Source organism: Chlamydotis macqueenii, chromosome 4 (assembly GCF_036417535.1).
Source record: "Chlamydotis macqueenii isolate bChlMac1 chromosome 4, bChlMac1.mat, whole genome shotgun sequence".
Classification (NCBI taxonomy): Eukaryota; Metazoa; Chordata; class Aves; order Otidiformes; family Otididae; genus Chlamydotis; species Chlamydotis macqueenii.
Genome location: NC_141559.1, coordinates 7,051,294 through 7,067,451, shown reverse-complemented (window position 1 = coordinate 7,067,451; position 16,158 = coordinate 7,051,294). Strand labels below are relative to the sequence as shown.

The window sequence follows — 16,158 nt, the reverse complement described above, 5'->3', positions numbered from 1 at the left end:
GTGCTCCCGCTCCTCTCCGCCGAGAGTGCCAAGCACCATCACTGGTGCCAGCTGCTGCCAGGCCTGTTTATACTCACAGCCCTGTCCACCAGGAACAGAGCCGAGACCACAGGGTCAATGTTCAAGTCTTGAACAAGTGCTTACAATTATCAAAAGCAAAACAACGGAGAATTCGCAGAGCATTTTCTGTTCTGCTCTATCCTGTAGGGTAGGATGCTTAACTAAGATTCTCACGGGAGCGGTAACAACCCATTGACTTTAGCCTGGCTTACATTACTGCAGCCATAACCAATTTTATTTTGACACTAGCACCATTGAAAAGTACCTGCCCATAGGTATGAGGAAGAATATATATTCTAAAAATAAAAGCACAAGTTATCCGATATCAGTAAATCATCATTTTTTTTTTTCTTTATTTTCAAAGAGTTGCCCATCACCTAAAGGGCCAGGTGAGACACAGCAGTAAGCAGACCAGGTATACCACACAGGTAAAAGCAATTGTAGAAGGACTGGAAGAAGAGCACCACGTGCCTTGCCCACTGGAAATATAAACGATACAATTAGCATTGCTTCCTTTCATCAACATCCACCCTGAAAGCGACTGCTGAAGCAGCTGAAGTTAAGGTGTCACCTGCAGGCTTTCACAACTTCAAACTTTGAATCTGTTGGATGCTTGTGTGGAACATAATTGATGAAGAACACAGGAAAGAAAGAGAAAAAGAAAAAACAAAGTAAGAGAGAGAAAGCCTTTTGCTGCTATTCACTGTGGACACCAAATCTGTGGGGCGTGCAGCAGTCTGCGCAGAACAGGCTGGCAGCTCCAAGAAACAGCACCCAGCTGCTCCAGTCCCTGACAATCATCACACCCAGTGCAGATGAGGAATCCGATAGCACGAGCCTGACAAATCCTGAAGGAATGAGAGCACAGTCTTCTCTTTCTGTGAAGTTGAGCTGATACACTGAGAAACCTCTGCAAGTTCTACCCATAATTAAAGATCCGTTGTACTAACTTTTTCTTGTAGTCTGTGGACCTCCTCTTTCATGCCCTTATTCTCATAAGTAATCTTCATTCACATCGGTATTCTCATGGAAACCAACAAACACCTCAGTGCCAATAGCATCCTCCTCTAGTATGACACAACAGAAAATAGCCTGACATTTTCTTTTCTTTTGTCTCAGCCAAAAAAAAAACAAAACCCAACAAAAAACAACTTAAAACCAAAACTACTCTCTTTGAGCTTTAAGGTACAATATAATTTCATACAATATAATTTCAGATGCTTGGAGTTTTATTTTTAATTAAACATTAAAATACGATCGAGGCAACATCAAAGCAATAAATACTGTTTAAAATGTTTCCAAAGAGAATTATTTTGAATGCATGGTTTTGCTGTAAGCTTTGGCACTAAGCTTTTCTCTATTCTTCTCTTCATTAAGCAGCAACTGCAGGTGAAAGACCACAGGTGAATGACTTGTGCCTCTTCATGGAGGATTTGGAGAATTTTCATGAAAATTGATTTGAAGGTCTCCTAGCTCACCACTCATGAGTGATACCAAAGCCACCACTCAGAACCATGGTTTTTTATTGCAAGCAGCTTGGAACTCTTATTATACATGGCAATAAAGGAAAAGACTGCAAAGGAAGAGAAAGCAAACATAGGAGGGGAAGAATTGGTATAAATTTCATCTCATCCAAACCCTTAAAACCACAACACAAAGACCAGAAATGTTCAAAGAAGCTGGATGTAGAAACTGAATTGGGTTAGCTCTGGTCCCACCTGAGCTGAACACCTCTGCCTTACCCTGCCTGCAAATGGGCTCTCCTTCAGCCGAGATTGATACGGGTTCTTCCAAAAGATAGATCTGCATGACAGGCCATCTACAGGCCACCACAACGTCACCTGCTGACAGCTGACACAGCTTCTCGTTTTCACAAAGCTCATCTTCGCTTTTTAGCAAGTTTGCTTTGAAGTTGGAGGCCACTCAAAAAATACCAGGAGGACAGGGATTCCCCCCCGCCCCCAATGTTTTTCTAATGCTTTAAAAATCAAATTATATGAGTTTGACTTAGTCACCAAGATGACATTTGTTGAAATGTCATTTCTGGCCCAGAGGTGAGCATAACGATTCCTTTAAAAGCTGTTTACAGCTGTTGATGTACTGACCAAGAGGTGCTAGTAACAAATGGTCCAGTTTAATGATGCATAGCTCTCTTCTCTTCTGCAACAAGCCATCTTCCATATGAAGGGATGTAAAGAAAAGAAACCTGTTCCTTCTGGCCATTTGCACAGTGACTCCAAAACCAGCAAAAGACTTGGAGCAGGAAATGGGCAGAGGTAGCTGTAGCTTAACCACGCACATAAGCATGGTTAAGCATCTGTGAGCTACAATCCTGACTAAGAGTACAAAATCTGCCAGTTCAGGCCCACTGGACACTGCTGAGTTTTGTTTATTCAGCCTCAAAGCAGAGATAGTTTCCACGTATGCTCTGTTTAAAGACTATCCCACTGTTTACAAGATACTTTCCTCCTGTATCATGAAAACTTCCGCTTGTTTACGGTCTAGACTGGGTGTGGATTTTTCTCCTCTGTTGATTTTTTTTTTTTAAATAAAAAAGCAAGGGAAAAAAAAAAAGAGAACTCCTTACATTTAAAATATTATCAGAATAAGCTCTTGAAAGGTTAACAGCACAAAAGATAAAACCCCTGTATACAGACTGCAACATAAGATAAGCTTATGTACGCATGGTTATGCCAGAAGTTGTCAAAGTGTTTTTAAACTGCAAGAGGAACATCTGGCATCCCTGAAGTTTAAAAGTATCAGTAATTTTTCTAAGCTGTGCTTAAAACCACTTGCAGATTTTTTTTCACCAGAAAAATTGAGTAGCTATGTTCAACCGATAGGAAATTTAGTCGGTGGCTTCCCTCTATAAATAATTTTTTACTGTTTTGACAATCAGGTAAGTTCTGCACTTACGCTTGTTGAGCTAGAGGGATACAGCTCCGGATTTCTCCAGCATACAGCTCTGTCTATTCTCTTCAAAAATACTGCCATAACCTCACATGCAGGCTCTGGGCTCTAACATAGACACAATAAAGTATTTCAGCCATAAAGTATGATTCATAATTTTTAAAAATCCAATCAAGTAGACAATTTATATCACATCCTACAGATTATTACTCTACAATATATAATGCACAATTTCTTCTTTGCCATGTTCAAAGTGGAAATGACCAGACATTAAACTATCAGTAATAATTAATACTTAATTTCAAATTAAATATCTAGAAACTGGGCTCTGCACTATGAATCTCAAAACAAAAAATAAAAACATAAAAAGGATGGGGGATGCCAAAATTAGTTTTCAGCTCTTCAGAATGTGTAACTAGGGCAACGTTCATGCCCATACTCAGATATCTGCATCCGAGTTAGATACTCACACTAACCAGTTTGGACAGACCTACCTCTACACTGCAGATGCAATGCACCTCACTGACGTGCTAATTTTTCTTTAGACTGCAGGAGGAGCGTAAACAGCCAGCTCCGAGGAGCAAAGCTTCATCCCATCCCTACCAGTACATCTTCCATGGAGTTAAAACCAGCATTTTGGCTTCCTTTTTCTTTCCTTTTTTTTTTTCTTTTAATTCTTTCTAGTTCCATGACAAAGCAGGTGAGATGATCTACTGTAACAACATTAACTGCTTTGGAAGAAACTCAGAAATTAGTAGGTTCATCTTTTGACCCTGTAATCTCAACAGCAAAACGCTATCCCATCCCTACCACTGTCAAACCAAAGCAACACGCGACTCAGGTCAGCGGCAGGAAAGAAAGTTAACAAGATAAACAGTGACACTTCCTTTATTTTAACAGTGAGGCGACTTCTAATGCAAAGGTTGGACATGTGTGATTTGGTAATTGGTTACGCTACATAGAAAAATATTTGCTCAGAAAACGTATTCTATTTGCTTGTTAAGAATAAAGCCCATGACTTCTCCTGCAATGCTGTTCAACAATTTGATCTGCAGTACTCCCGGCTTCTCAGCAGATGTAAACTCCAGGCTGAGCGCCGTGCCCCGTTTTCATCTTCCCTCTGCCCTGCATTCCCGAGGACCTTAAAAACTTGCTGACACCTGTCTGGTGTTTTAAAAACTCAATAAAATTAAACACTTCAACAGGTGCTTGTGGGCTCCAAGGTATCTAAGGGAGCAGGCTGGCAAAAAATTCTCATTCTCAAATCCTTGCAGTGAAGTTGCTAAAAGTAGTGTAACCAAACAGCAAAGGCAAATATAATCTCAATTTTCCCTCATTCGTATGCCTCAGAATTCACTTTTTTTGCCTTTTGCCTGGACTAGCAAACTTTAATAGTGAGCCTATTAATGACAATCTTCTGAGGCTTCTTTACACAACACAGGCGTTTGCTGACAAACCCTCTGTAACTTGAAGAGAGAGAAACTAAGTGCTAATAAAAATTAATATTGCAAAGTAAATGAGAAGGGACAAGGAAATAGAGACAGGGGATTATCTTAGAATCATTTTCCGCCTGCACGTTCACTTTTGGGAAGCTTTTGGTAAGAACGGATGAGTACCTTATTTTATTTTTAGTTTGGTAAAGCATTCAGATCACTTCAGGATTAAAGGAGTTCATTAAAGTATCTCTAATTGTTATCCATTGCAAAAAACATTAAGCAAATTTTTCAAATACAATTAGTCACTATCTGATAATTAACTAACAAGTTACCGTAAAGGTGTTACTATGCATCTTTTGGGAAATTTTACCAAATGTTTGCCAGAGTTTCTCATAAAACCACAACGCTGCTTCATTTTTCATCTTAAATGTTCTGCTTAGCAAGTTACAGGCACCAAGCTCTCTTATTTCATGCTTCTGCTCACTGAAGTCCCCATCCAAAGGCTAAACTATCTCTCCAAAATTCAGCGACAGCTCTTCACAAAGCAGTTGGCCTTTCCAAGCCTCATTAATCCGGTTGAGCTGCCACAGCCGAGAGCTGAAGGGAAAAAGCAGAGGAAACTTCAACTGGAAAATATTTTGACGTAATTGACCCAGATGACAAACTAAGCTTAAGCACATGTCGGGCACGGGGAGTGGTACAAAAGCATCGGCAGGGTGATACAGGAAGCTAAAAATCAAGCCAAGGTGAAGTCAGAGCTCTGAGAACAGTGTATATTTTTGTAATTACTGCTAATCAAAAAAAAGAAAATATTCCATCAGCCCAAGCTCTTAAGTAACAGCAAATAAAATGTCAGGAACATTTTCTAACCTTTTTTTTTTCTTCCCCGCTGTAGTTTGAGCTCCTAACCAACGCAAACAGTGTTTTGGAGCAGCAGAGTACACATCCTCTGCACCACTGGTGTGCTCAGTGTTAACATCCTTAAACACTACTTACTGCCATGGGTGGGCTTGGGCTTGTGTTTTTAAATATTGCTTCATTGTGTTTACAGCAATTAGTGCGTCCCACTTAGCTAAATTCCAAGAGGTTTAACTATTGGAAATCTAAATTTTCTGAAAATTTAAGCTGTTTTTTGTCACTGAGTGAGTTTTTGCCTTAGTTTTGATTTTAAACGGACAAATATTAAAAAGCACTAAGCAGCAAGAGGAAAAATGATGTTTCCAAAACCACTACAAGCATATAGAAGTTACATAACTCTTCTCGTTATTTATTTTGTAAACTCAGGTAATCTGCTTGTTGGACAGAAAACAGGATTCAAAGTCCCCTGTTGACATAACTTTGAGCAGAAGCCGCCTAAAATGAGCAGAAAGTTTCCTTCTGGCTTTAGCAGTTTGAGTAAGAAAAAGGTAATGTAATGCAGGATACCACCAATAACATACATCCCCTCCAGTATGGAGCATCCTGGGCATCCAGGAAACTCAAGGGGCAAAAGGATTTTTCCAGTCTTCACAGCCCTTACTGGACTGCCAGCTAAGGAATGCACTGTAACTGGGTGATGGGGTTTACCTGCGAGGGTGGCACGATAGCTCCTCTCAGCCTGACAATGTTAAGAGCGAAATTCTGTGTTCATCTTGAAATAGGTTAAAAACACACACACACACACACACAAAAAATGTTTTTTGTATTTGGTAGTAAAGTCAGTTATCTAGATACCACAACGCTAAGAGAGAAAAAAGTCCATGGAGATTCTCTGCAGGTTGCTTCCCAAAAAAAGCAACAGAAAATGTAATTATCTATCCCATACAGCGAGATATGGAATTTTCCTCCAAAAATATTCTTACATCGTCACCAGAAAATCTTAGTGGCCTAGTCAACGTATATCTCAAAAAAGCAGACAGTCAAAGCTGACCCTAAGTGCAGGAACTGTCAAAACAGTAGAGAGAAACCCATCACGTAAAGAGTCAAGAGCAAAAAAAAGCCCACAGAAATAACACAGTGACAAAGGGTTTCATTTTCTTCCTGTTCAATTTCAGAAAGCTAGATGACACCTAAAGCAAAAATGTCACAGAGGCAGTTGTATATAACAGAGAGGTGTCATCAGCCTGGCAGGATATGAAAATTATATCCCCCATCCTATTGATAGGTTCAATATCTGCATACAATTTTCTTTTCCTATCAGTAAAAGAAATGCATACAAATACAGGTCAGCAGAAAATGAGCTTTGGGGCAAGCACAAAAGGAGTGTGAAGTAGTACAAAAGTGCAAAGAAGGCTGACTGAAATAAAAATTAAACCAGATCAAAAGCTATTGACAAGTCAAGATTGATGTTCAATCCTCAAGAAAGAAAAAATTTTCCTAATTCTTTCCTTCACAGTCTTATACTCATTTGTATTCATGACCACAAAACACTGAAATCTCTCCAAGAAGTTGAGAGCAATTCAGTTGTCTTTTTCTTTGGGAGGGGGAATAATCAAGATGACCACTAAAACCCTGAAAAGCCTCAGTGCTGCAAGTGATTTAGAAAATGGTGTGGTGGGACGGAGCAGGAAGGGCCATCCCCTGGAAAAGAGCCGACAACCTCCTCCCCAGCAAATTTAGCAGATATATTGTATGAGAGACAAAGCAAGTCAACTGAAAGAATAAAAATAAGCAATTCCCCTTAGGAATTACATGCAAGATTGCTTTGTAAAACAAACCAACCAACCAACTGCTTTCCTCTGGAAAGGCAAAAGGTCACCAATCTTGGTGAAAATACAGCTATAAAAAGTTTTGGCCAAATATCAAAGTGCATGTTTACAAAAGGGCCACATTCATTGTAACACTAACCATTCAAACTCCACAATACATTTCAGGAGAGAACAGGATGCAACGTCAAACATCTGTTATTACGTTCTTTTCTTCGGCTTCTCTGCCTAAAAATTACATGTAGACATTGCCCATCTTCCAAACCTTATTAGAGAGAAGTCAGATGCGGGCTGGAAGCTGCATCGTTTTGACCATGCCTCATTGTGACAACCAGCCATGCCCAGGACACATGGAAATGTCACATTTTAAGGGATTACTTATAACCCAGCTAAAATATCTCATTTAACAGAGTCAGCTGTCCAAACTGCACAGACACATCTGGACAAAGAGTGCAAAGCCGTCCCGGAGCCAGGCTTGGGCAGGGTGATACCTGTTACTCCCGAGCAGCGCTGCCAACTTAAGACAAGTAGAGTACGTTCAGCACTGCTTGAGAGAGTTGGACTTACTGTGCCCATTTATCTTCCGTGTAGCGTGGAGACGTAATAGGTCCCCCTTTCCAAAAAAAATCACCGGACCAAGTAAGCACTGCATGTAACGTACTCTGTTTCCTCTCAGGTTTCGGAAACAGGGGAGAGAGAAGGCATCCAGCAGCAGGCTCCCACAGCCAGGGCTATGCCTCTTGTCTGCAGTCCGTTCTTGAGACGGAACCAAGGACCTGAGCCATCCTGAAATATTACACATATCCTACAGGCAGATGCTTTTCATCAAAATTACTTATTTGGGGCAGGAGAGACTGGAAGGAAAATGCAAGTCTGAGAAGTAAATTATCAAGAAACACACTTCCATTTCAAAAAGCCTGATATCAGTTCCAGGGACAGATAATTGAGACATAACAGAGAATGGGAAAATTAATAGGATTACAAGCAAGAAAAGGAAAAAAAAAAAAACAAACAAAAACAACCTACATATTCATCTACTTTGGATTTATTGCAGGAATGCATACAGTGGAAATTAATTCATGCCTGTTGTGCTTTAAGAAGCGCTACAATGATGTTTAACACATTTAGTACATGATGGATGTCGCCTTTTCTGTCCAGGAAGCAAATGTGAAGTTAGTGACAGTGGGCTATGTTCCCTCCCTGGAGTCAACACATCCAAGGCTGGACACGCTCCAGAGATGTGCTTCTTGAAACATCTGTACATTGAATATTTGACCAGTTCCAGGCCAAGGGATTTAAACCAACAGGGAATAAAAGGCAGTTTCCCTCAAGCCAGCCAGTTCTGCTGCAGCCTGTCAATGACAGACGGGTTTGCACCGTCAAAACTCCACCGTGAAGAAACGCTGCATTACTGTACAAAAGCATTTCACATCAGTGCACCTTGAGATACCTCCTATTCAGCATGAACCACCTTTTACTTTTGGATAATTAACCGCATCAGTAGCAATGTCTGATGTAGCTACGACTGATTGATGCAGGATAGTGACAATGTTCATTTTTAGCTGGTTTTTTTTTTTTTTTTTTAAATAGCTAACTTTTCCCCCACCCTCTCAGGCATCAGTGCTTTGGGCGAGACAAAAAGGAATGTTTCCTTTTAAGCAGCGCAGGAGGAAAGGGTTACCTTGTTTACCAGTAACCCTGGAGTACAAAGAACTACTTTGTCTTTACGGAGGAGGCAGTGAAGGTAGTGTTTCTTAAGGGCTGAGGCTTCCAAGGCTGCTCTTGTTGATGTGACCGTGACCCAGAGGCCTGTCTGCAATACCAGGAAGCACAGGCAATGAATGGCTGCTGGCTTCAGGGCCAGTGCAACCACCTCTCCTCCCAGAGAGGACGGGATCCAGAGCTACAGCTACAGAACGTCTGAAAGGACAGGCAGAGGAGGAAGCCGCATAGAAACTAACGACACTGAAGGCTTTGTGGGCAAAGAGATGGTCAACAGACAAGAGGACGTGATCTTACTGCTGAAGAGATGATACTTTTAAAATACTTAAAGAAATGTTTTTTCTTGCACTTCATTAACATTCTGACACAGCTGCAAGACTACTCCATGTGGAATCACTCTGTTTTTTTTTTTCCTTCCTATGCATTGAAGCTCAGCATTATTATTAAATAACTTCCATTTGCGCATTTTCCATACAAGCCACAGTAATCAATTACACTGATTCACAGGCAATTAAATCCAAAGTTTTTTTTCTATACTTAAAGTGTTTCTTAATACTGAAAGAATATCCCACTTATCCAAGAGTACTCCAGATATAACTAGCTTTGCACACTTTCTAAAATCTGATGAAGTAGAACTATTTCCCTTGAAAAAAAAAAAGGTAAATAGGGCAAATCTCCAATGAAACATGAACAGTAAGCTAAAGTGACTTTCCTGAGAAATTAATAGGAATGTAAAAGATGAGATTATAATATTTCCAAGCAAGTCCATGATTATTACAGTAAAAAGAGCTATCCACTATCCAGAGTTGTATTTCATTTATATTGCTTTAAGAATGTCATTGTTTCCATTTTTACAAGGACTTTAAATAATGACAATAATTAAGATGTCACTACACAGTTTACCCACCCATTCAACACATAATTTCTGTGCTGTGATAAAATAAACAATACATTTTTTAAAAGCATATAAGAAAGCACAAACCTTACTTGATACTTACGAGGTACTTGCTGTAGCACATAAAATGATCAGAAACAATAAGAGCCACTGGATTCTAGCACTGGAAATTGGTAAACTATCAATAGTTATGCAGGAGTTAAGAAAATACAAGACTAAATAGCCTACCTTCACTGCCAAGAAGTTGAGGCCGCTTTCATGAGCCAGAGCTTTTGCTATCATAGTTTTCGAGCACCCAGGAGGTCCGTAAAGCAGCACACCTTTGGGAGGCTGAATCCCCATTCGGATGAAGGAGTCAGGATGTTTGAGAGGCCACTCCACCGCCTGCTGCAATTTCAGCTTGACGTCTTCTAGTCCTCCTATGTCTGACCAAGATACCTGCAAAGCAGAACATTTGGCTGAACTCAGACAAAGGAGCAAGGCTATTAAAAAAGAAATGCTCTGTAGAACACGTGTGGGTTATTTTATGAAGTTGTTTTTAACAAGTCACTTCTTCAAAAAAGCTTTTTTAAACAAGAAGTCATTATTAATAAAGTCACACAAAGTAAATGGGATTAGACTCACTTTATGCTGGTGGATGTAGGTAAAATATTTTGTATCTACTTCAAAGGTCAAGAACAAAATACAGAAAAATAACAATAAAACGACAGCACGATCATACAGACAGCAACACTTTTCGTGATCACTAGCAAAGTCACAACTCAGTTCTCTTGTTTTTTAACGTGATGCTGATGTGGAATTCTTCAATGACTTTGATGTCTTCCCTGAAGGGAAGGCCTGCATAAGCTCAAGCTGCTTTTATTTATAGCTGCAGAGTAAGGCCCTGATCCCAGCTGTACAGTCCCACTGAGCTGAACAGGACTGGATGTCAGAAGTCTTGGGGGTTCCTCCACTTGCCAACACTACCACTCCCATTGAGGACCTGAGCACTGGAGATTTGACTAGAAGCTTAAAAAACAAACGATCCTCCAAACAGGCAACTATCTACAGAAAACAAAAACCACACACACACACACGAAAAAAAAGCAACACTCAAATCCATCCGCAGTTAAATTTGCTCTGTTGAAGACACAAGACAAGCCTGTCAGGCAAACATTGGGACAGAACTAATACATCCTACCCAAACCAGCAGACAGATCTCAAACCTGCTACACCTCTCCCCTGCATCACTGTCAGCAAGCATGGGACTTTTCCCCGCATCCCCTGGCCTGTTCTTTGTCCTGTCACCATCCATTCCTGTCCAATTCAAATATTAAATATGTCAAGACTCACCTATATCAAATGATCTTTTACCTTAAAACACTCTTGCAAAAATTTACTAGACACAAATCACCCTACAGCTCTGGAAATTCAGCTAGGCTTGGAAAGGCAAGCAGAGTATCGCTAAGCGGCAACGCATCGCCTTTCTCCTGACTTGAAAACCAGTGTCACTCCCAGCTTGTCCCTATTGCTATTTTCCCAATACCAGTACACAAAGTGGAAACTAAAAGCAGAAAGTCCCTGAAAGAGGCAATTCGGTCTACTGCTGAAGTGGAGGAAAAAGAGCATTTGGAAGTGGTGCAAGCACCTTTGTGTAAGTCCAAGCAAACTGCAAACCAAATAAAACTTCTCCGTGACTCTCAGTCTTTGACACAGAAGAAAACCACAAAAACAGTGCAGAGCAAACATCAAAGACCAATACACATCAACCCCCCAGAAATAATCCGAGTTTAAAGGCTAACTGGCAGGTGAAGAGCTGCCCATCTGCTGCAGGCAGAACATCATCTCTCTCAGACGAGGAATGTATTACAGGAGCTCTAGAAATAAAACTCAAAACTCTTTCTTAGTGACCAGCAGCTTCTGGTTCTTAAATAATTACTTTATAAGCCTAGGGAAGTATGACATACGGAGAGGTATTGCTCCCTACTAAGAAGGATCTGAGGGCAGAGGGATTTGCCACAGGCAGGATTCCCTTATGGAGAAACAGAAAACCAGACAAGAAAAGCAAATTCAGTAAAGGTCAGAGAGAAGTGAAGACTGAATTAGACACAGCAGAGTATCCCAGTAGCAGGAGGAGGAAAGGATTTTAGCAGGGGCATTACCAAAGCAGCATGCCACTTCTGGTAACTTGGAAGTCAGCTTCTGCAACTTGCCAGCGTTCCTTTCTGAAGTTCTGCTTCATGCTACAAGCAAGACTCACTGCACAAATTGATTAAAGGACTGGTAGCAAACAGATTAAAACGGGCTGTGCACAGATCTCTAGTCTTCAAATGAAAGTGTTTGTACGAATTCAAGAAAAACAGTAAAGGAAGAAACTCCACAACACAGTCAAGGGAGAGAGACCTTCAGAGAACAATTCACCTATGGTACAAACTCTTTCAGAAGTCAGATGGGTGGTCTCACACCCAGTTTCTCTCTCTTTCCTTCAGAGAGAATATAGAGCAAGATGTACAATTTCGGCACCTCAGTTAAGTGCTTAAATGAATCCTCCCTTCCCACCTGAGTTTTCACAATAAAAGACAGAAATCCACCTGTAGATTTTTAATTACACTGAAGCAAACATACAAGTTTATAAAAAGGGAAGACGTGCGTCACGTACCTCACTTGCATCCTGCCACTGTCCCACCCATGCCAACCGCTCCTTTTCACTCAGATTTCATGGCTGAGTAACGTAATCTCAAGAGCGTTAATCCAAATCTTCTCTTATTCTAAAAGCTGGCGTTTCTGAGTCAGATCTAAAACAATGTCAGTGTTTTATATTTCATTTTAAAAATGAAATATTGCCTATTCCTACAACCCTTGATTCTACCTAGCAGCTCTGTAAACGGCACAGAACTAAATCTTGGCACTCTAAAAAAAAAAACCTTTTTCTTAGAGAAGACGACATATAACACAAGCTTGTTCTTATTTTTCAGTATCAACCCTTACACATATCTCGTGAAGTGCAGACTAGTCACTCCTACCATCATATTCTTCTAGCCTGACAAAGATTTTGGCAAACATGAACAAGAATTTCTTGAAACAAATGAAGTCGTCTGGAACTCCCTATAACTTTCAGCAGCAGAAGGCAAAATCCAGTAGTGGTACAAAAAAAAAAAAAAAAAAAAAAAAAAAAAAAAAAAAAAAAAAAGGGAGAAAACACCTGAATGTCATTTTTACCCTCCTGCAAATATTCAGACTATCGCACAAGTCTCGTGAGGCATTATCCAAGTGATTTTTCAGACCCATTACATGTCATTTAACATCAACACCAGCGATAGAATTGTACAGGAAAGGTGAAGCAGGGCCATCTTTCATGCAAGTCATTTTCAGTAATTTGGAGGATTATTCTGATATCGCCTACATTAAAAACCAGGAAGGGGAGGAAAGGGAAACAACTGGGTCAGGACGTACAAACAGGGCCACTAAACGTGAGCTTGTCATTATAAGTTCAAAAAGAAAACAGTTAATCAGTCAAAAATTTAGTTAACTTACTTAGAATTTCTATAATATAAGGTGTGGAATTCGAGCAGCAATGGTATTAAAAGCAAGAATAGCTGATAAAACACTACCTTCATGTTCTGGTCAAGGCCTAAACAAAACTTCTTTTTCCCCCTCCTCATTTCGAAGGGATAGAGATAAGGGGGGGGGGGGAATCCCAGTCCACCAACAATAAAATATTCAGAAGGATGGATTTGTGTAGATTCATATACGCCTGGAAGAACTAGGTGGATTGTTTTTGCACACAAATCCTCAGCAACTTCTCAACTGCAATTAACACAAATTCTTGAGCACGCGTTAGGACAGCTAGCTACCCTTCTACTTGCACGTGAACCCGAAGGAAAAGCCTTGCACCATAAGCAATGAAGTGTGACATTCTGACACTGTGGAAATGATTTTCAAGACTAGCCTTGGGGCTGAGCTTACACATACGAAGCCAGGGCTGTGCTACAGCCTGTAAGACACCAAGGTTTCATTCCTGCCGTAATCTTTAGCTCTCCCCAGGTCAACAGAGCTCAGAACACAACACAGAGCAGCAACTCCCCAGATGCTGTTAAGCAGCAGCATTAAAGAAATAAAGCAGACGTGCAAAGGATGCCTCATCCAGAACCTTCTGGCTGCAAAGATACAAATCTGAGTGTTGGATTACACTAAAGGGAGTAAAACAGGCAAGCAAAACCCATAGCACGCTAGAAAAAATTCAGAAAGACCCACAGGAGAGGGAGGAATGGCAACCACAGTGCAACTCTGCAGGAAGGTAATACTTCAGTTCTGTGATTTATAACGTGCATCCTCACTCTCCTAAATCCCTGCTGCGGAACAAGCAGTCTTCTAAAAAGGTGGTAACACATTGCAAAGTTCAAGAAAGGTTCTGTAAAAACAGAAAACAAGATGCTATGTGGAACCGAGCGGGCAAGTTATTTTGCATTTGCCTTGGCCACAGCCGACGCACACGGCAATCCGGACACAAGTGGAAGGAACGCAGAAACACACACGAAAAAGTGCATGGTGGCATCTCTGCTTCCAACAGTTCCTCCTGCACACAACCTTGCTTTCTACCTGCTGCCCAAACTCACTTCGTTTTGGCTGTTTTCCCCACTAGTAATTTTGAATATGCTTGGAACAAAAACTTAAAACAATTTTTTTTAAAAAAAAAAGCTCAATTTATCTCAATAACAAAACCACCAATAACGACTTTGTCATAGAGCACTTTTCAGAAGCAGACTGCAAAGCATTCTACAAAGGATATCAAATATCCTCAGACACCAAGTAGTGTCTTGCTCGAGGCAACCCAAACAAGTCACTTCCAATGTATCTCCTTGTTGCCTGGCTACTCCCCCAAGTCTACACATAAGAAGAGGTCTTAAACAGGTCTTAAACAAGGCAAAAGACTGCAAAGGAGCAATTCAGCCTAGTGGCCTTCTAAACAGCCGAGCAGCTAAAAAGCAAAGACTGATTTGAAAACTAGATTTTCTTTACAGCCTACCCAAAGTCTCTGCAGAGTTCAGAGAACAAGCTCTGTGCTGACGAAAGAATCTGGAGCTCATAATAAAGCAAGGAATTATTTTCATTCGGCATCAGAGGTGATACCAGCTTCAAAAAACACAACAGCCCATAAATGGCAAAGGTGTCACGACTCTAAGGGAAAGAGCACTTCCACAAAACTTATTTACTTGTGGCTTTATTTAGAAGTTACTTTGAACTCTTCTCGCTCCATTGAGACACAGCTACTGCAAAGCAGTGAAATATGAAAACACACCATCGTCTGAAAAACAGAAGGTTAAAAATCAGTGAAGTCTCCGTTAATTCAGCACATATAGAAATGGTTTTACTTGTAACTAACTGCATAGCCCAAAAGTTCCATCCACACCAAGCAGGCTGCCAGGTGAAAAATATATCTGCAATAAACAGCAAACCAGCTGATATTATTAAGATAGCTCAGATTTCTGTCTTCTCTTTGCAAAAAAAAAATCTCATAGCTGATAATTTATTTAGTGTTTGAAGGTATTTTTATCAAGGATTTTTTAGATGACACACAGTGTTAAGGTCAAACTTCCAAAACATGAAGGAATGTAACCCCTGATCTTCTAACAAATTGACCCCCACAATTAACTGTCTAGCCGGACAGCTTCTGGGGCAAGGAGAGCAGGGGAAAAGCCAATCCTCGCAGACAGAAAGTATCTGGAGATTAATCAATACAGGATGACTTCACAAAATAATATGCACAAAGACGCGTTAGCCAGGAAAAACAAAAACATCACACAACATTTTTAGGTTTCTTGAAGAAAGCTGGACTCCCATCTGGCTCATGCTTTTTTTTTGTTTCCCGTACGCTCAGCTATAATTTCTACACGTTGGTAAGAATGCAACAAAAGGTGTAAGGCAGTTTCTGTCGGCATCAGTTACCGCAGAGCACATAAGTAACGAGCAACAGTACACCACGGCCAACAGCCAACTCAGTGAAGTGTTGAACAGGTAAGCGGCCCACGTCCACGGACTGAAAGCACCGTACCGAAAAGAGAGGTAAATTAGTACAGAAGAACTTATTACAGAAATTAGGACTATTAGTATCAGTTCTGTGGCAAGCAAGTCATTTTAAGGTTTCCCCACAGGTGTCGCAGGAGCAGACATTCAAGCGTAACAGCGTTAAACGGCAAAGCATTCTAGGACACAGCATCAGTGACACAAGATGACGCAGCTAATTAATGGCTCTGTAGTCGCAGTCATTTGGCTTCTCAGACACTTTGTTTCTACTAAAACCAAGTACTTCAGCATCCAATTAATTGCCAGCGTTAGCACAATCAAACACACAGCTTCAGCCAGTGCAGTTAAATACGCAGCTTCAATCAGAGAAGCACAAATTAGTCTATAAAGTTAGATTAGGACATGCCTAAAAATCATTATTAGAAGCATGCATCATAAAATATTGCAT

The 16,158-nt window shown here is 40.5% G+C and overlaps 1 protein-coding gene across 6 annotated transcripts in view; it reads right to left on the bottom strand.

The window, feature by feature from the left end:
- Window positions 1–16,158, bottom strand: part of AFG2A (AAA ATPase AFG2A) — a 200,679-nt gene that overhangs the window by 156,579 nt on the left and 27,942 nt on the right. For all 6 annotated transcript variants that reach the window (XR_015258386.1, XR_015258385.1, XR_015258387.1 and 3 more), the window contains exon 11: window positions 9,936–10,145. Coding sequence is in view for 3 of the 6 variants with exons in the window: in XM_086746254.1 (XP_086602380.1) it covers window positions 9,936–10,145 (210 nt within the window). In the remaining 3 variants the exon portion in view is untranslated. The remainder of the gene's footprint in view (window positions 1–9,935; window positions 10,146–16,158) is intronic.